This window comes from Nelumbo nucifera, chromosome 3 (genome assembly GCF_055504915.1).
Source record: "Nelumbo nucifera cultivar China Antique chromosome 3, China Antique-T2T, whole genome shotgun sequence".
Lineage (NCBI taxonomy): Eukaryota > Viridiplantae > Streptophyta > Magnoliopsida > Proteales > Nelumbonaceae > Nelumbo > Nelumbo nucifera.
The window spans coordinates 98,065,576-98,087,507 of NC_142651.1; the positions used below are offsets into that span (position 1 = coordinate 98,065,576).

Sequence of the window (21,932 nt, forward strand, 5' to 3'; positions counted from 1 at the left end):
TTCATGTATTTGATCCATACTTGTAAATGCTGTTGAGTGGGGCCAACTTGCTCTTATTTTATATGCTGCTTTTAATAGAAAAAAGAGAAGAAAAGACAAATAATACAAAGGTCATTGGCTCATTGCCGGTTGTATTCAGATGTAGAGAAATTTTTTTTTTTGGTAAGAATCGGATTAACATTAGTAATAATCAATAACAATAATATAAATAATAATAACATTTGGTTGGTTTAGAGTAAAAGTACCAAAGCTAATTAAATTACATTAGTAATAATCAAATGATCCCAACTGAATATTGGGGTCATATTCATTTTTCTATTTGAACTTTGGAGGATCGATTTTGTTCTCTCTTTGTAAAACAGTTCCAATGCTAGTCCTAACTCATCTCAAGTTATAATATGTTGATATATAATGTATAATATATTTTATAAAAATTAATATACATTTATCATACAATACATAAACCCAAAAATAATGGTCAGAATAGATTTAATTTATCAACAATTAAGAATGTCATAACTCATAAGATTCTTTTTATATAAATTATAGATTACTACCTTACACTTTGGGAGTAGTGGCAATTATTTCCCTGAACTTTCATTTACAATAAAGACCCCTTGAACTTTCAGATTTGACTTTGAAAAAGTTTCTTATGAACTTTCTAAACTTATCTAAATCTTCAAAATACCTTTTCTTTCAGAGATTCTAATGGATTGTTTAAACTTTTCTAAATCTTTAAAATACCTTTTTTTTTTCCAATGATTTTTTAGCATATTTTTCAATTTCCATTTCTTTTTTGCTTTAATTGATATTACTTGCATTGTTGCAATTCCAGGTTTTAATAAGAGTTTCTTGGTTTATTTATTGCAATTTCCTTTTTATATAAGTTTCTTGAATGGGTGTTTTGATAAACTTCTGTCACTTAATGAAGAGGGGGATCTTTGTGGGAATCTGAAACTCCACAAAGGTCTTTAAGTATCACAAATGAAAGTTAAGGGGTAATTGTCACTACCTCTGAAATATAGGGTAGTAATCTATAATTGTCACTATCTCTAAAGAAAATTTGATGATACTCGAAGAATATTTATGTCTTTTTAAATGTCACTTAACGACTGATTAATGACAGATGCTAGATTAATACATTTTTAAAATTTGGATACTAAATTTTTGCTTTTTAAAATTCAGGGATCAAAGTGGAACTAGGCCCAAAGTACATGGTCTGGATACCAAGGAATTTTCCCTTTATTTCTCAAAATCCCACTAATTTACACAAAAAGCTTGGTTTCTTTTTTTGGTCATACACATGGAAACAAATTATTAGAAGGTTGACAAATAATTCGGTCCATAAAAGATATGAAGCAATTATTCATTGATAAACGACTCTCAGTCATGCACAGCATCCCAACTCCAGAATGCAAAGTCATGCACGAAGAAGAACATTCCCCAGATAGAACCTACGTTGTTATTCCGACTTATTTAATTCAAACATCTACTTCATTAGCTAACATTAATGGCTTATTTTGCTTCTTGATCAGCAACCAATGATAGATTGAATTCACGATGAATTCACCACTCGGCACTGCGTCCTAATCTCTCCTTCGTTCCCGGTGAGCACTCCAATGTTTCCCATCTTTGTAAGTGATTTTGTGAACTCGGAGAAGAAGGTATTGGCATTCTGTAGAGACTGAACTGTCATGGCTGAAACTGGGTCGGTGAGGAGCGCTGCATCTGACTGGAACAGACCCATGTTCTGGTTGACGATGGCGAAGTAATGGTTATCGAAGTTGAGGGAGCTCTGGGGGTCCATCTCTACTACTGTTGAAGGGTCTGCTGGGTTGGGGCACTGGGTTCTCAAGAAGTCGGCATATGCTGGGTTCAGAGAAGGATCTGGGTTGCCTTGGCCATCGAAGTTGTAGAGCCTGTTCGAGATAATGCTGCAGTGAGACACCCCTAGTGTGTGTGCACCTGTTCAATCAAATGCCTTCCATTAATTGTTGGTGTAATAAGAGAAAGAAAATTCTCTGTGCAGATACAACAGTGAATTATACAGCTCTAAGCACACGCATATTCAAATTGCATCTGAAGAAGAAAAAAGAAGCATTATATCCATCAGAAGTGTATCCTCTTCTCAACCTGACAAGACCACAAGATCTTTAGTGTTGAGTCCCTTGCTAGCAAAGAGTTGTTGGAGTTGGTTGAAGTTTGCGAACGGGGAAGCTAAGTTTGACAGAACCTCTGATGCAAGAGAAACATTTCCATCTCTTCTCCCAGTCAGGACACTCCACATGGGTCTCTGAAACTGCAAAATTTTTGTCCACAGGGATGAGTTATTATCTGACTAGAGCTAGCAAGCAGAATCATGGCGGAGTACTTATCAAAAGATTAGAGCAGAGCAGAGAGATGGAATCCTTGGCTCACTTGGTAGGAAACCGAGTCTCGTGTAGCCAAGGCCAGAATGTCAGCACAGGATACAGTTCTCGGACAAATCTGCTCGATTTGAAACTTGATTTCATCAATGACATCAAAGCCCGCCAGCGAGAGATTAGGTGGTGCATCCTTCTCAGATGTCTCACTCCCAACTGTGTCTAATAGGACTGATGCATCGCAACCCTGTGAGTGTAGGACAACAATAATGTCAAATCTTATACAAAACAATATATGAATTAGTGCATGGGTTAATTGCAGTGGATGATCATATCATACCCTTACGAAGCAATCATGGAAATACATTCTTAGAAGCTTAGCTGCCAACTCTGGGCTAGCTTCCACCCTCCTCCATGTGATACTCTTCACAATTTCCTCAGCTTGTGGGCAGTTGTACCTGTAGAAATTCCTCTTCAGAACACCTCCATTGCAAACTCTAGCAACTCCTAATGCACCAAGAAAAACCCAGAAAATAAGAAAGCTTGTTTTCATTTTTTCCCACCCAGAATCAAAAGATCCAAAAACCTATCAACAGTAACAAACAGATAAGCCTGCAATTCACACAAAGCAAACAACTATGTGGCCCTCCTATATATAGACCAATGCATGAGCTTAATTACTAATTGGTGTATTACTAGTAGAATAGAGAAGTTATTGTAGCCAATTAAGCAATCAAATACAACTTAGTCTTTTTAATTTGCCTTAGTCTTTGTTAAAAAATCTTGTTTACATTCCCAATGCCATTGATCAATGAAGAGGCTGTTGACCTTAGGATGAGAGAGAGAGAGAGAGAGACAGAGAGAGGTCAATGATGTGATAATCCATGGTCAATCCTATAGGGTTGTATTGAAGCTGCAATCTGTTAGATCTTGTAGACCAAGACCACAATGTACCCTAATCCAGTGGTTTCTGAACCAGGTAGCCATTGAACACAATAGCTCAAGGCGCTATAGCATCATTCCTCAAAATTATTATAGAAATTAAAGAAAGAAGATGAGAAGAAGGAATCTAATCTTAAGCTTAACCTTAACGGAAGGATATCTAGTAGATCACTTCATTTTGAGGGGAAAGAGATGCCGTTTCTGATTAATTGGGTAATTTGGAATTTTGACTTTTCTGACATTTCAACACGTTTACAACTGTCAGAGTTGTTGTTGGGTTAATTGGATTGGCCATGGTCTTCACTAGTGATAGGGCTGCAATCAAGGCGACCCGAATTTAATCCATTTATAACAGGATTTGACCAATCAACCCATTTTAGTGAATTTTGATGAAAACCTTAATAAAGTTGGTTTAAATGCTGTAAAATTATTAATTTTATGTAATATTTTATTACATTAAAAATGGATCTGATTTAAATTTGGATCTTGGTATGTCCAAGCTTTATCGGATCCATTGCAGCCCTAACCAATGATTTATGAGTTAGGTTTTATAGAATATGAATCTTGAAATTAAGACAGATTATAATAGTAATTTTTGCAGGCTAAATTAGAACGTGCTATCTATGTCTATGCTGGGTAGAAGTTGGCATTGCCAATATAATATACCCTACGCCAAATAATTCCACGATGTTTTATGACTTGGAATGTTGAATTCAGTTCGAGCCTTGATTCCTAAGCATGCAGCTGATAACCTTCGTAGAACTTAGTGCTCAATTTGGTTGGACGCTATTTTAACCATTCATCTTTTGCTGTTAGTGCGCTTAAGAAGCAGAATTATGGGTATTAGAGAATAAAACGTATTCAAGGATCTCACTTGACAGGTTAAGTTTTTATGTTGAATGTTTTTTTGAGATAGTATCCGAGCCACTTTGACCAAGTGGTCTAGTGTTTGATCCTCATTACCCCCATTATAATTAATTAAGTTTCAGCACAAGGTATGGGTGGGCCTGTGCTTATTCAACTTTAAGCTTTTAGGTTGAATGGTTCTTTGAGAATGGGTCTATCTGGTTTGTGGGAATAGAGGTTTGGAATTAGAATTGAAATCAGAATCCCATTTCTATTCCTGATAGAATGGCCATTCCCTCCCCTTGGGGAATGAATTCCCATTACAGATGATTCTAATTATCAGGCCGGTTTTCTTAACTCCAGCAGATGATTGAAAGGATAACTGTAAAATAAAAAAGAAATTATCAACAATATTATTTTTATGAAATTGTTTGTGCCAAACACGAAATTCTTTTGGTGGAACACATTAAGGGCCCATTTGGTCTGCGGGGATAGAGGTCTGGAATTGGAATAGGAATGGGCCATTCTAATTTCAACAGTTTAATTAATTAGTTGGGCGGAATCAGAATTCTATTCTCATTCTTGGTGGAATGAAATTCCCATATTTGAGGGAATGGTCATTCACTCCCCCTTCCTTGTGAATAAATCTCATTCCTACTAATTTCAATTTCCATTCCGATTCTTGGCTGATGCAAACAAATTATGGGAATAGAACACTCCAATTTTGATTCCGATTCCGATTTCTGACTGTGAAATAAATGAATATTAAGTCCATGTTATATTGATTATTAAGATTATTTATTTTGAGATAAATTAAACACAATGAATATTAAGTCCATGTTATATTGATTATTAAGATTATTTATTTTGAGATAAATTAAACACAAATTCCCAATCTTATTTCCAGCTCAACCATCTCTTCATTTGGAATGGGTGGTGAGTGCCTGAATGGGGGGATTAATCAAACGAAATGAGCAAAGGACAGAGAGAAACAAAAGGAAAAGAAAAGGAGAGAAGTACACTGCACCGATCGAGCCTAGTTAAAAGGTCTAGTTCCTAACATTACACTTGTTCCTGATCTCTCCGGCACTACCAGTAAGGACTTAATGGCTCCCAGTTTCTTTATCGACTGGGCAATGGTATGTGCACCTGCACAAATTCCTCAACACATTGATCATCCCAGGCCACCCTCAATTATGTAAATATTATATTGTTTGGCTTATTGAAAAATTTTGATTCTAAATCCCAACTGGGGTTGAATTAATAATTAAAGTTGGAGCCTGTTTGGGAGGGTTAATTGAGATGCAGTGATTGTGCATCGGTGTTTGGGAGAAATTACTTAGAGTAGCTTCATATTTGAGTAGTGGTTTGAACGTCCGAAAACTGATATCAACTTTTCGAACTTTTACCAAATATAGATTCTGACGTTCCCGTGTGGGACTCAGCTCAGCATGCCAGAAGCTGCATCCCAAAAGTCCTCCCAAATGGGTAGTTAGACTTTAGATTAGTTTAGAGTTAATGGGTCTTAAAAAGGTGTTTAAGTTAGGCGGTGTTTGGTAGCGCTGAATCTGCCTCTTGTCTCTGAGAAACTTACTTTTTAGAGGTAATAAATGTTGGGGGTCATGTCTTAAAAGTGGATCTGAATGCCACTTTCAGATCTGAAACCGTAAGAGGTCGCCCAGCTACTTAACGTGATAAGAGGCAATTGCTAATAAAATGTCATAAATGCCCTCCTATCATTTCTCAAATGTCAAAAATTGCTCCTTTTAACTCAAATCCAAGCCCCAATTCACTTCCTGAGTTAAAGCTTCAAGCCTTCTTTCTCCAATGCCAACAACTCTATCGGGGATGGTTTCCAGGTAAAAACAATGCATTTTTTAGTTTTTCTTGTCTTCCTTCTCCATGATGGCAACTCTACCAGCGATATATAGTTTTCATTTCTCACAATGTAAAGAAACAATAAATTTTACCAGTGACAATTTCCATTTCTCACTTCGTAAAGCTCTCCATTAATGGCGGAACTCAAAGAACACCTTCTCATGCCAAGATCCTGACCAATTGTAAATGTTAGAGAAGAATCGTTCAGACCCTCTGCCTCCATCCAGTCGCTTTTCTAAGGCACGAATTTCTGAGGGCTGAAGAAGCATGGTCAAAGTATGCATCTTTGTGTCGACACCTTTGGGAACTCTCACCTCACTTTTGTAGAACCGACAGCATCTACTGATGACATCAACGGTGGTTCCTTATGGAAGGTGCATCCACCAACCATTTGCTATTTTGAATTGTTCAATCTCAATACATTAGATGGTTGGAGGAATTCTTCCATTTGGATTGAAATGATAAAATCCACCGTTTTCAGATGTTGAAGGATTGATCTATCTCAAAACCTTAATTATTTAGATCCTCTGAAAAATAGAAAAGCATGTATACCTCTTTTCAGAATTCAGAGCTAAATAATAGCTTAGTAAAGGGGAATGAATGCTATGTATGAATAGTTAATGATGTAGAATATCTCAAATTCTTGATTTGGAACGAATGCATGTAGGCCTTAGATGATTTGTTAATGGCTATAATTGACCATATAAATATTCTATATCATTGGTTTACTATGCATGCGGCATGCATGGATAGGGGTGTCAATGGACCGGTTTTAGGTTATTCGTCCAAATCAAAATCAATTTGGACGGACCAATATGAGACATTGAATTGGACCAGTCCAGTCTAGCTTAATGGTTCAAAGTATTTATTGGATTGGACCGGACCTGGTCCATCAATAATGAATTTATATTGGACTGGGAAACAATCTAATTTAAAACCAATTTGAATAGATTTGGTGGTCCAGACATTGAATTGGATTGGTCCAAAATGGTCTGAGCATATATTTATTGGATTGGATTAGATCTAGTCCATGTGTAATGGGAATTGAGATCTTCTACCAACAAAAGACGTTCCAACCCTTTACCAACTTGATCTGACACCACACATCTCACCATGAGACTGGGACCCAGTGATCCACTAAAAGTGGGACCTATTATGTATGAGATGTGCAGTATAAGATCATGTTGGTAGTTTGTTGGAATGACTTTTGTTGGCAGATGATTCAGACTCGTGTAATGGATTCATATTGGACCAGATGGGATTTGACCAAATCTAGTCCAGTTGACACCCCTATGTGGATGTCATATGCATTAATTATTCATAACATGTAGATGACTTTTCTGTCAAGTATGGATCAATGTTTTAAAAATCAACTTGGAATCGAAATTCTTTTGGCCACTGGTTTCTGGGTCAATAGTTTGACCGTTCAATTCGAATGAACAACTCGTTCTAACAAAAATTTTAAAAAATTCAAAAAAAAAGAAAAAACAATTGAAATAAAAATGGCCAAAAACCGTTTGATGATTCTACCGCTCGGATCAATGGATTGTTGACCAATTCAACAGTTTTTAGTCAAGGACCGGGTTTAGGATAAAATGGAATTGGTTGCCTGGACGGTTCATGGGCCGAACGGTCCAACCGTCCAGGTCAATGGCGGTTCCAAACATTGGTGTGGACAATCTCATTGAAGCCTAGGGAATTGAGAGCTCAGAACACAGCTTGCGCACAGATCGGAATCTGATTATGCTGCTGATTTTGATGGAGCCAATGTCTTGAGTGCATGGACCCGGCCACCAACTGGTTGATCCATATTGGATGCTTGAAAAGGGACAGTACTCCATGTATGACTCGAAAGCATTCAAGGAACTTCCGAAAAGATCAAAGCTGATCAGCTCAACGAGGCATATATACGCACCAGATAACACCACAATATCATGGACAGTGAGACCTTTGGCCGAGAAGTAGTCTTGTTTTAGAGTTTTGAAGTCGGAGAAAGGTGAAGGGAGGTCTGCCGGTGAGCACTTTCCACATGGGTCTCTTGAACTGCAATATATATATTCGATCAACAACACTGATCAACACTGAAGTGGATGCTTTAATTTGATTAGTTTTATTCAGTGAATTGTCTTCTCTCAACTTACTTGGAAGGAAACAGCATCTCTAGCAGCCAAAGCGACGATATCTGCACACGAAGTCACTCCTGGGCAGATTTTATCGACTGCAGTCTTGACCTCGTCGATAACATCGAAACCTTCCAATGTGAGATTTGGAGCTGCGTCTTTCTCAGCCGTTTTATCTGGGGAGTCCAGTAACACCGAAGCATCACAACCCTGGAAGAGTAAACAAAAAGCTATGTTTAAGTATATGTTTGGCATCGATGCTGTAGATACAGCACCCCTGATGTGTGGGTTGGAAGCTAACACCGTTTTTTGAGAAAATGGTCTCTTTTTTTTTTCGTTTGGAAACATTGCTGTCAGGTAAGACATTTCTGGGAGTAACATCAATGTTTTCTGTTTGGTACCAATGCTCTGGGAAACATTTTTAGCACTGGTACCTATTATATATCCAGTGCCACATCATGTCCCTATTGGCAGTAACGAGCTGCAGCTCCAGGAAACGCCAAATTCGACGTTGCTCCAAGCCATGCCTTCCCGATTTCCAAGGCGTGGCTTGGAGCACCATTTTTTATGGAAAAACGGTAATGGAAAGCTAATGGATACTAACGGTAAGGATAGAGTTAGTCAATTACCAAGAACAGTAGGGATAGTGCTAGTCAATTTTCAAATAGTAAGGGTACACTTAGTCAATTAAATAAACCATAAGGATAGTTTAAGAAATTTATCCAATCATATATGTAAGATGAACTCCTGAAACCCCTCATAAAAATGCCACCTTTGTTTTTTCTTGACTATTTTCTCTTTATGTTTGTTGTCTAATTTTTAATGAAATTCTTCATTTTCTTGCTCAAAGAACATCAAAGAAAAGCTAAAAACTTAAGCTCCCACGAGAAACAATGAAGGTTTAGTTTGGAATAAGTGTAAATATAAAAAATGAAGGTGTAAAATTAATCTTATAGGTTGCGTTTGGAAAGAATGCAAATATCTAGAGTGTAAAATGGCCCATATAAATTGTAAACTTAGGATAATTTTGCACCAACAAATTTACCTTCTTACCAAACAAACTTTTAGCTGTAATGGATGCAAACATGAATTTCAATAAAGTATATGCCTTTTTTTAATCAAAAGCCCACTTGAATGCAAATTTACTTCTTTTTTATGGTGTACTTTTACATCTTATTATCAAGGTAAATATGCATTAAAAAATGTATTTTCTTTCATTTGCCAATGCATAAATGTAATGTTGTCAAACACAGGCAAAAGTGAACCAGATTACAAGTTTATCTTGAACCGGGATTTACACTCCATTTGCATTGTTTCCAAATACAATTATATTTTGTATGCAATTTTACTGTACATATTTGTATTTGTACTCTTCCCAATGAGTGCGGTTATATACGATTGTTGTTGATAAGGAGAAAGCAATACGTATACATTTACAGTCTTCAACCAACAAGCTGTAATAATTCCACAGGATTTTGACTTGGTCTTGAAGATCCATATAAGAGAATCTCGTTTGATGATGATTGATGAATAACGGGCTATTTATCCTCAATGTGAAGTTATGGGCTTCCCAAGCGACCCATGATTCAACAATAGAAATAGTCATGCTTTCCAAATTACCCATTTTGGCTGCCAGGATATTGCTTTTGAAATTTGTATTTAGATATACATTCATAGGCACACGATCCATTTTATTTGAATGAAGCATCAAAGTTTATTTTAATAGCATGAGGATCTCGTGGTGACCACCTGGCGATGGGATCCAGCTTATGTTCTCAAGGCCCTTGGCTTGAGTTTTCATTTCTATTTTTCTAAATCATCTAGAGAATAAAAGATAGGGAAAAATTTCCTATTAGTATGCTGTACTTTGGACCTAGTGCCACTTTGGTCCCTGGACTTTAAAATACGACATTTCAGTACCCGAACTTTTAAAATGTGTCTATCTAGTACCTACCGTTAATTAATCACTAAGTGGCATTTGAAAAGACACAACTGTCCTTTGAGTGTTATCTTATTCTCTTTATCGATCATCCAAATGTTAACAAAAAAATGAACAGTCCCAAATCTTTGCCTCTTCTATTCAATAAAGTTGTGGTCATGTCCCAATGGACATTCTGGTGAGTCAACTTTCTTGAATAAAAGAGGTGAGGAGTCGAGAGTGTTCATTTTTATCAATGTTTAGATGGTTGATAAAGAAAATTAGATGACAATCGAAAGGGCATTTGTGTCTTTTCAAATGCTATTTAATGATTGGTTAATGGGCTGGTTAATGGCAGGTATTGGATTAACATGTTTTAAAAGTTCAGATACCAAAGTGGCACTAGGCCCAAAGTAACACTTGATTTGCCACTTGACATTTTACAAAATTATGCTCTCTTTCTTCCCACCCTTTGCAATGCGGACAATTAGGATTTACATTTAGCCCTTTGTCAGCCAGGTTTCTTCTTGAAGGAATTTTATTATGAATTAAAATCCAAAGGAATATTTTAATTTTTTTCCTGACACAGGAATTTCCTGGAATTTGATCCCCACACCCTTATGTCTTCTTTGTCACTACTCAAAATGTGGATAGTTCTAATCTTGTTTATAATCTTGTTTATAATCTGTTGAGGGACAAAGAGTAGCTAGTTTCTCTTGGTCCCATGAATGAGTGGATAGATTTAGAACTTCCTTGACTTTTAGGTCCTTTTTGTTTGTAGGTAAATATGCATGGGAAAGTTGGTTAACGGTAACTTTTTCCCATTGACCAACTTCCTCATGTTCTTTTTGCATTAAACAATGGGTCCCATGGTAAAGCTACCCATGCTTTCTTGGGACCATTTTACCCATTTTAATAATTACTTTCTATGGGTAAAAATGTTATTTTATTATTTACCTGGGAATCTAAAAATTAAAAGAACATGGATAAGTACATTTACCCAAGTAAATGTACACTTATCCAAGTAAGTTGTACTATTACAAACAAACAAGGCCTTAGGTTCAGGTTTTCTCTCTATCTTCAATTAAATCCACTATGGGCCTAAAAATTACACTTGGAGACATTGCCAATTTCCATCTAATTCCTTGTTGGATATTTCCTTTTTGAGAGAATGTCTTTCCAAACCTAGGAACTTGACTTTGGAGCCTCATGATCCAGGTCTTCATGCCTTAAATCTTGACTTTGTAGTTAATTATAATTACATTAAAAATCCTATGCCTATCTATAATTTATAAATTATAATTCTTAAGTTTTAATGTTTTATGGGATGGGAAAAACACAACTCTCCTATCCAACCATAAAACATGATTGGCACAACTTCTATGTGAAAATATAATTAATAATTAATAATTATTTATTATTTAAATTATTATTATTTATTATTCATTTTCAAAAGTTATAAAAAATAAATAAACATTATATATAATATATTCAAAAATAGTTATTAAATAAGAAATTTCAATTGCTTTGTGGATATGATAGAACATCTATAGAATTATAATATATTCAATCATTTTGATCAAATGATAAAATATAATTAATTAATTCTAAAAATATAAAAATAAAAAAAAATTATTAAAGAAGAAATTTCAATTGGTCTATGGATATGATAGATCATCCATATAATTATAATATATTCAATTGTTGTGATCAAATGATAAAATATAATTATTTATTATTTATTTTTTAATTCTAATATAAAAGATAAAGAAAACTATTAAAGAAGAAATTTCAATTTCTCTATGGATATGATAGATAAATCCATATATCTAAAACATATTTAGTCTTTATAGGCAAAGAAAAAAATTACATTTTCAAATTTTTTTGTTAATTTATATTTTTTCCAATATCTTCATGGAATTTCCATAAATCTACTAATAATACAAAAAAAATTGTGATTTTGAAGGTAATCACAAGATATTATAGAAATTGAAAAAGTTTACCTATTTTTGTCATATTTTTTCAAAATTTAAAAAATCTTTAAAAAAATTAATGATTCACACTTGTTTCTTGCAAATTTTTGGGGTTTGAGTCTTGCAAATCTAGCACTATAAGAATGAAATTTGGAGTTTGAGTCTTTTGGGGTGTGAAAGAAGACTTATTTCGGGGAAAAGAAGTGGGGCAAACTTTGAATTCCAAGACCTCAAATTTTGTTATCTAGACAAACCTTTCTCCATTTTGTGAGGGCAAAAAATTTGTTATTTTGCTTAGTGCCCCCCCAAAAAATTGTTGTGTAACTTATCCATTTGGATCCCAAAAAGGTTCAGTTGATATTGGGCCAGGTTCTCAGCTGTTAGCAAAGTCACTCTGCCACCTACCACCTAGAGAAAGAGTTTTACTGTTCCAACCTTAAACTTTTGCTTTCATTTATTCTTTATCTAATTAAAGGGGCACCAAGGTATTTTTCTTCTTTATTAGCTACTCTATGTAAAGAAATATAATAAGATAGGAAAATTTATGGTTTGTCCCACCTCATAATTTTTTATTGATTTTCTTGTTTTACTTACTAAAATATCCACTTATAATATATTATCTCTTTGCATTTTGATAAATTCTCCCACCTATTAATATTCTCAAGGGGTGCAACTTGGGTAGGCCAAACCTAAGTTTGAATTTGACCTAACTCGCAATTTTACACGGACTGGGCTTGGGCTTTTGTCTTCATACTAGGTTTGGGTCCAAAAGTTGGAACTTTTTAATTTTTTAATTATTCATACTTCTATGCATGCATGTGTATACATGTATATCATTTTTTAGCATAGGCTGATTAAACCGCACCAAACCCAACCTGGCCCGAGCCCAACTTAAATACATCAAGTTTTAATGGGGCTTGGCTTGGATTAAATAATTTGGGCATGACCTCAAGCTCGGACTTTAGACCCAATTCTTAGAATTGGATCTGGATTGAACTAAAATCCGATCTAGCCCACCCAGATATAAGCCCTTTTACGCCGAATCAATAGAAATTTATGAGGGGGGAATGAAAGAGAGATGTCTAATACTATCCTGGCCACATTTTAACCTTACGAAGGAAAAGGTATCAGAGAGATGTCTAAACAAATATTATTGTTGGTTGGACGCCTTCAATTGCCCTCTAGTTTACATTTAATAACGATCTGGTTTGTTGTCTGTTTCTCTCTTATTTTCTATCAAATCAAACATATATATATATATATATATATATATATATATATATATATATATTCTTAGGTTTCTTAGGTTTAATGACACTTTCTTTTCTAACATGGTTTTCTTTTGCCACGTGTACAGAACTAGTAAGCTAAATTTTGCGACATAAATGAGAGATGCACGGTATGGTGTGGCACTGTGGCCTACAACATCTGCATGAAGCCCTTTTACTTACCACGATAGCTACCATATTCCTAAGTCACCAACCCCTCTCTCTCTCTCTCTGTGTGTCCCATATCCCAAACCCGTAACACTCCAACCCTGGTGCAAGCGAGATATATGATCCCAATATATATCTCTTGGATAGGTGATTTGTTAGCAAATAAATTCCTTAAATTGTTTCTTTTATATCTGTCCTAGATATTTTGGTTTAAAGCTATTTTTTCTTAAAAAAAATGGAAATGTATGGACAGGTCCAATGCGGATTTCTGATTTTCATTGCAGAACTATAAACATTCAAAATAGCAATAACTCACACTCTGTGCATAAATGCCCGCCCGTAAATTGGCATCAATCCCGAGCTAGCACCTACCCCAACAGTACTTTGTGCCTATAAATTCTGATCCTGGACTGAACCGTCTTTCTCAAAAAAAAAAAATTCAAAATATATAAATAATTAACAAGTTTGACTATGATATCAAAACAACTTATAACCAATCTGTCGGCATCACAAAAGTGGTAATCAATCAGATGATTATTGATTAAATTCAGGGGATTTATTTTATGTTTTTTCTCCCTAACTTTCATAAGAATTTCTTTCTATTAGTTCCCTTTCCGTAGGGAATGAAGTAGACTGCTTGACAAAGTCAACAAGTAAGAAATAAGCAAAATAAGAGCTTATGACTGAGACAAGGTGATACTAATTATACATGCATGCATTAATGATCCTAAGGCTGCAACTTGGGCTGGGTTTTCCCGAACCCAACCCGAAAATGTAGGGTTGGGTTGATGTTCAGGTTAGTGCTAGGGTAGAAATTCATGAACCCAATTTTACTTCGGGTTGGGTTAGGGTTGAAACCTTAGGCAACCCAACCCAACCCAACCCAACCCAAATCTGACTCTGTAGTACATGCCATATATAAATATATGTTATATGTAATATATAACATGCATTGATTTGTTTAGATGCATGATATTTGTATAGCCCCCACCACATAGTATCATGTATTTCTTTTAAGATAGTCACTTCACTTAATCCTAATCAGAAACACTAAAACCTTAATAACATTAATTTATGTTTTTTGAAAATTTTATTCTTCATCTCCTCTATTTGTTTGCCACCCAAGAAAGATCTATCTTAAGTCATAACACTTGTTTTTCTGAATTTTGTACCAAAAGAACAAAAAAAAAAAAAAAGAAAAAAACATCAACAAACAAGTACTAATGAAACATGGGATTAATATATGTACTGAAAGTTGAGTTAAGATCTAAAATTGAGAAATTTTATGAGGTTTTAAGGGATGAGAAGAAGGTTGGGTTGGTCCAACCAGAGCCCAATCCAACCCGAAATTGACTTCGGGTTGGTTTGGGTTGGGTTAGGATTGAAGGAATTTAGTTAGGGTTAGGGTTAGGGTTGGGCTGATCGGATTGAAGGTTGAATTGGGTTAGGGTTAGGATTGGGGGTTTAGAACTTAGGGTTGGGTTAGAGTTGGCCTCAACCCGACCTAACCCGGCCTGATTTGCGGCCCTAAATGATCCTTAAAAACATTAAAATAATATCAAAATTTTCTTTCAGTGTTGGACAACTCCTTGCAAGTTTATAATCATTCTAGTCCCATACATTAAAGCATATACCAAAATCAAGGTTTAAAATATTGAAATAAGCCTGGTGTATTGGCCTGTATTCCCGATACATATCGACCCATACGCCTCAATAATCCTTGGCCAAAACAAACCCAAACATATAGTGTGGCTCCCAAACATTAGCCACTCATTTTCTTTTGATCCATGTACTTTGTCATGCATTCTCTTATGCCAAACTCCACATGAATGATCTTTTTCTTGTTTATTTATTTGCATTTCTGAAAGCCATGAGGCTAGCTAATTCCGTTCGATTCAATAAAATTACATCTCATCTTTTTCAATCAATTAATTAATAGAAATTCCAGTGTGAAGGGTTACAATCATTCAATTTGACTATTGATCACTATTTTATTAGTCGATGACCCAATGGTCGAGATGGTCACTTGGCACCCCTCCATATGGGAAATACGAAATCAAACATGAAAAACAGCAGGTTTTCCATGGTAATGTCCAGTGTACCTCACTCAAATGCACCATTCTCTATCCCACCCTTGTAGAGTCTACATCTGCGTCCCACAATGCCCTATAGCACATCCCGACCTTGTATTGAGAACATTTTCCGTGGATGTCTCATCATCTTTTGTACTTGTCATCGAGAGATATTCCCAATACAAGGCCGTGATGTGATGTGGGGTATCGTGGGGCGCTGATGTGAAATCACCCTTATTATGTCTAGTATGTAATACCAAAATTATTTAGGGGGCATTCTTTTTTTGGATTTTGAGAAGAAGGGAAGTTGGTCAATGAGATTTTGGTTTCTATTGAATAAGAATCCCATGTTCTTTTTTCAGATTTATGTGGGGACCAGAGAAAGTTTATTTTCCTGAGTATCCCATCTCCTAGGTGGGTAAATAACTTTCTCACCTAGGGGGAAAGTTGCCAACACTTGAACGGGACAAAAATAACCTTTTTAATAATGAATTTTATGACTAAAATGGTCATTGCCTTATTTACATGAGAAATGAAAGAACATGGATAAATGCACTTACCCGGGTAAGTGTTCCTCAGGAAAAATTTACCCAGATAACTACATTTATCTAGGTAAATAGCTTACCGAAAAACGAACGGGACCTTAAAGTGAACTGTGAACTTCGTGCACTGAACTACCCTTTTAACCAAAAATAAATAAATAAAACTAGTTTATATATTATATTGAGGAGACATATAAGTAATGATCATATTAATAAATTCCTTTATCAGAGATTTAAAATCTGCAACAGGATATCTCTTCCAAAATGAGATTGAAAATATCTTTAGCTAATTGTAACCCCTCTACAACAGCAATAGCTTCAATTGCATTTAGTCACTATTTCTCTTCCAATAATCAACAATCCACCTTCAATAACGACATGTTAGTCCAACTGCGTGCTTTTTTTTTTTTTTCTTTTTTTAATATTCAACCAATTGGGCATTAATACCCTTGGTCAATCTAAGCCCAACCCTAAAATTTAGCCTAAGACCTAAGTCGACACTTGCCTGAGCTATATGAGTTTTATAGCTTAAACTAAGTTTTAGCATTCAAGTTCTGGATTTTAATAAAAAAAGAAAGAAAAAGTAAACGAAAAAGAAGGGAAAAAGAACTATGAATGAGTGGTTGAACCGTTCATCCTGAAAACAGGCTTTGTTCCCAAATCCCAATTCCATTTGTGGTGCAGTCTACTATTTTAAGAAAAACCATTGAATTGGTCAAAAAACCATTAACAATACTGGAGAAAGCGGACAACCGACTGCCGCCATCTCCTCTTCTTCCTCTTTTCTTTTTCCTCCCCTTCTTCTTCTTCTTTCCCTTTTCACTCTCTTCTCTAACAATACACACATAGAAGTGCTCAGATAAAAAAACAAATGGAGTGGTTTCCATACTTAATAAACTGGAAAAACTTTCCGTACTTAAACACTCTATGGATAGACAAGAACTTCTTCTTACATTAAATGCTAGTCTTTTTCTCAAGCTGAAGCTGAGACTGGTTACGCGTATGTTAGTTGAAAGCTTTAAGGACACTTTCCTCCTAAATTTAAGAAGCCAAGATAAACTCAAACTCTGCCGACATTTGGATAAATATTAAATCAATTTACAATTTATGCTAGCAGCCGACCAGCCGTGAAGCCTTTTAACTCAAAAGGAGACGGCCTCTCTCACATCACAAAGTTATAACTCAAGCTCTCCCTCGAAACCCCTTTTGTATTTTTATTTGAGAATGGCCACTTAATCTCCTAAATTGAGTGAAAAATGTAAAAGAAGATGAACCCAAGGGTTTTTATTCCGAAAATGCCTCTACAAATTCTCATAATATAAGGTCAATTAAATAGTTCTTGATAGAGGGTCAATTAGTTCTTGACCCTCATGGAAATGCAAATAGTTCTTGATAGAGGGTCAATTAAATAAAACATAAGGAGTGTCTTAATAACATATAAAATAGAGGATATGTTTTAATAAATAAGTGAAACTATAGGAATGTATAATATAAGTAAATGACCCAAAAAAGGGTATTCCATGGTTAATTCTAAGGGGGCATTCTTCTTTTGGATTTTGAGAGTGGAAAAGTTGGTCAATGGGATTTTGGTTTTCATTGACCAAGAATCCCATGTTCTTTTTTCAGATTAATGTGGGGATCAGAGAAAGTTTATTTTCTTGGGTATCACTTATTCGGGTAAGTGATACCCATTTCCCAAGTGGGTAAATAACTTTTCCACCTGGTGGGAAAGATTCCAACACTTGAATGAGACAAAAATGCCTCATTTAAATAATGGATTTTTATGGCTAAAATGGTCATTTCCTTTTTTTATTTGGAAAATAAAAAAACATGGGTAAATACACTTATCTGAGTAAGTGTTTTCCAAGAAAAACTTACATAGGTAAAACTGCATGTACCTGGATAAATAACTTAACGAAAAACGAACAGAACCTAAATACCACTTAATGTTTTTTTATTGCTGTTCTTTTAAAGAAAGAACAGAAAACAAAAGGAAGAACAAATCATAAATAATATGGAGTAATTAAAAATGGGTCAAGTTTATGTGATCAATTTATTTGAAATCGTCACTAGAAACATCCATGAATATAACTCTCATCCTCACAACTGACCCACACATTTCTTCAATCAAAAAGAAATACATAAACGAGATAACAAACACCTTAATTAATGCACACCCTAATTAAGTAAGCTTCACTCAAGGTGTACGTAGCTAGTTCACAACATTGCACTTCTTCCTGATCTCTCCAGCAGTCCCAGTAAGGACTTCAATGTCTCCCATCTTCTTTATGGAAATGGCGAATTCCGTAAAGAACCTGTGCGAGTTGAGCAATTCATTAACAATATTCACAGAGACCTTGTTGGTGAGAAGGGCAGCATCAGACTGGAAGAGACCCTTGTGTTGTTTCAGGTTTACAAAGTAGTGGGTATCGAAAGATTCGTCGCTCTGGGGATCCATGGCCACCGTGGTGGTGTTGTCTGCAAGGCTCCGGCATTTGTTCCTCAGGAAGGCTGCATAAGTTGGATCCAATGAAGGGTCTGCATCTCCTTTCCCTCTGAAGTTATAGAGTCTGTTGCTGAACAGATTGCAGTGTCCATGCCCAATGGTATGTGCACCTACACAGATTAATCCTCTCTGTTTTAGTTTACACACATTGATCACCCAGGAAATTAACCCTAGTACATCTCCTACCATTGATTTGGAATATTGTCAAGAGTTGGATGCATGTAGGTTTCAGATGGTTTATTAATGGGTCATTTAGTAGAACACCCCCTATAGTTTCATGGGTTTATTTAAACGGTTAAACCTATCTTACATAGGCCTCGTTCACTTTTCGGTAAGTTACTTATCCCGGTAAATGCACTTGCCCATGCACACGTAAGTGTTTCTTGAGAAACATTTACCCAGGTAGGTGTATTTACCCATGTTCTTTTCTTTCCCAAGTAAATAAGCCAATGACCATTTTAGCCATAAAAATTCATTATTAAAAAGGGTATTTTTATCTTATTCAAGTATTGATAAATTTCCCCTAATCCACACATAAATATGAAGAAAGAACTTGAGGTTTTTGGTCAATGGGATTGTGAATCTCATTTGTCAACTTTCTCCCTTTCAAAATCCAAAAAACGAATGCTCTCCTTGTAGTTTTTATTTTACTAAAACACCCCGTATAATTTAAAACCTATTTTTCTTAAACTTGTTTTGCCATCTGAAAATAGTAACATGATCACTTAAGCTGCATGGAAAATGTTCAAGAGAATGGGCCCATGATTATGTACTCCCTTCTTGATATAAAAAATAAAATTGGCCAAATAAAACCAAATAAAATGGTTATTGGTGTCTTATTAAGGGCAAAAATGGCCATTTTCATTTTAAGTAAAATGCAAACTAGCACACAAGTTTTAGTAAATCTATGCATAAAACTATAGGGGGTGGATTAATAATAAATGACGATGAGAATGGCATGTCCTATGAATCGTATATGTTATGATGCATGGGTGGATGCAACGTGCATAAACTATTCGTGGCGATGGCATCGGCCGGCAAATGCCTGAAACGGAAATTCCGTGAGTGAACGTAGTTCCAACTTAAAAAGCATTCAAACCTGATAAAACCACAAGATCATGGACAGTGAGGCCTTTGGCCTTAAAGTTTTGTTTAAGAGTGTTGAAGTCTGAGAAAGGTGAAGGGATGTTGGCATCCGCCTCAGATTTACGCGACACTCTTCCATCTCTTCTGCCCGTGAGCACCTCCCACAAGGGTCTCTTGAACTGCAAGTTATTAATCGTCAAACATCACATAAACATCTCTCAACAATGTTGTAGATGTAGATGATTTAAAGGCTAAAGGCTGTTATTTAATTAATAAATATTTTGTATGACATTCATCTTGAAAAATAACGATGAAAAATATTTTTTAGGGTAAATTACTGAAATCACTCCTAAAGTTAAAGAAACTTTCTCTGAAGTTTGGTAATTGGTAGTAGTCGCATTTGGTAGAACTTTCTACAAAAAAAAGTCCTAAAATGTCCAAAATGCCCATCAAATTACTTCTAACAGAAATGTTTGTTTTTCAAATTTTCTTTTCACATGAATTACTACCTTAAAACCTTTCAATAAAAAAAAAACCTTTTTAATCTTTTTTCTGAAATTGATTTATTTTCTAAATTTGCCCTTCATATCAATCACTCAAAGGTAAAGCTGCAACTTTAAGGCCCCATTTGGTTCGTGTGAATAGGGGTCTGGAATCGGAACCCCATTCCCATTCCTGCTGGAATGGCATTTCCCCATATGAGGGAATGGTCATTCCTTGCCCCTCTTTGTGGAATGAAAATCCATTATTGCTTATTCCAATTCTTATTCCCATTTCTGTCTAAACCAAACAGATTATGGGAATTGACCATTCGGATTCCGATTCTGATTCTGACCGTAAAGCAAACGAACCCAAAATTCTCTTTGTTTGTTTTTGTTGTTAATAAAGTTTGTATTATTTTTTTTTTCCATAAAAACCAACCTCATAACTGCACGAGTATTTTTAAAATATTCTATAGAGGGAATCTACCAGAGGGAGGATATCTGCACATGAGTGTTTCAAACTTTTAACTCAGTGAATTGTCTTCTGTCAACTTACTTGGAAGGAAACAGAATCTCTAGCAGCCAAAGCGAGGATATCTGCACATGAAACAATTCCTGGGCAGATTTTCTCGACTGCAGTCTTGGCCTCATCGATAACATCAAAACCTTCCAAAGTTAGGTTTGGAGCTGAGTCCTTCTCAGCTGTGTTATTAGGGGAGTCCAGCAACACTGAGCCATCGCAACCCTGAAAGAGTAAACCAAACAAGATGGCTTTGAAATGTTGAAACAAATTAAAAAGCTTTTTGTTTTTAAAGAATTTGCAGTTGCAGCAGAATCATATTTGGATTACGTACCCTGACAAAGCAGTCATGGAAATGCATCCTGAGGAGTTCTGCAGGCAACCCAGAATCAGCAGCTACTCTTTTCCAAATGACAGACTTAATGGTCTCCTCGGCTTTGGGGCAGCAATGTTGGTAGAAGTTCTTCCTTAAGAACCAACCTTGACAAACCCCAGAAACACAGAGAATTGTTAGAGAGACCAGAAGAAGGAAGTTAGCCCTCATCTTGGAATTGAAAACCCTTTTAGCTGAACCCTGCAACCCACTTCAATTCCCTCTCTCAACCAAGGAGATATGGTTGTCAGCTCTACTACAATGATAGAAATGAGCAGAGGTAGTTCTCCTTATATACTAATTCTATTACTACTCTTTCCTGCGTAACAGCTTGACTCTAGAGATCTGGAGAGAGGAGAGAGAGAAGAGAGGAGAGAGAGAGCACCATTTTTCTAGCTAATCCATTCCACGATAGAGCTAATATTTAATGCACTTGTCTGCACGCATGCATGTTCATTTTTGAAATGTCTATTACCATCGTGGCCTTGTTTTAATCTCAGGAAGGAAATCAAGGGTATCAATCTATCACCAGGTGAGGAGTCAAATTTCCTTTTAATTTTCATTGAGTTGGATCCACTCACAGACCATTTCCTTAATTAGCTTTTTCATCCATAAGAAGAACTATGTGATCATATCGACCCAGAAGGCGAAACAAAAATGGAGCAGCTCCAGATAATTAATTCGGTTCAAACTGATGCCATGACTTCAAATAAGGGAAAAAAAAAAACGAAAGAAACAAGAAAAAAATCAAATAATATTGCTTGATGTGGTTGAACACCTTCTATTGCCCCCCACTTTGCATTTAATATCAATCTGGTTTGGTTTTCAAAACATTAATTGATCAATTATTTCTTAAAAGTAGGTAGAAATAATGA

The 21,932-nt window shown here is 35.6% G+C and overlaps 1 protein-coding gene across 1 annotated transcript; it reads right to left on the reverse strand.

The window, feature by feature from the left end:
- Positions 1 to 1,453: 1,453 nt before the first annotated feature.
- LOC104588433 (uncharacterized) lies at positions 1,454 to 21,393 on the reverse strand. The gene is made up of 10 exons (XM_010246366.3): positions 21,019 to 21,393; positions 20,721 to 20,909; positions 19,696 to 19,861; positions 18,304 to 18,706; positions 17,969 to 17,978; positions 8,171 to 8,359; positions 2,704 to 2,949; positions 2,419 to 2,610; positions 2,134 to 2,299; positions 1,454 to 1,965 (listed from the first exon to the last, which is right to left on the reverse strand). The coding sequence occupies exons 1-10, from the start codon at positions 21,226 to 21,228 to the stop codon at positions 1,556 to 1,558; spliced, it is 2,181 nt and encodes a 726-aa protein (XP_010244668.1). The 5' UTR covers positions 21,229 to 21,393; the 3' UTR covers positions 1,454 to 1,555.
- Between the last annotated feature and the right edge of the window lie 539 nt (positions 21,394 to 21,932).

Excerpts from the sequence above, each read along its gene's own strand:
- LOC104588433 (XM_010246366.3), bottom strand. The coding sequence starts at position 21,228 with ATGAGGGCTAACTTCCTTCTTCTGGTCTCTCTAACAATTCTCTGTGTT. Across the intron at positions 19,862-20,720 it reads GAGATTCTGTTTCCTTCCAA|TTCAAGAGACCCTTGTGGGA; the intron begins GTAAGTTGACAG and ends AATAACTTGCAG. Across the intron at positions 2,950-8,170 it reads GAGATGCTGTTTCCTTCCAA|GTTTTTGGATCTTTTGATTC; the intron begins GTAAGTTGAGAG and ends TACTGTTGATAG.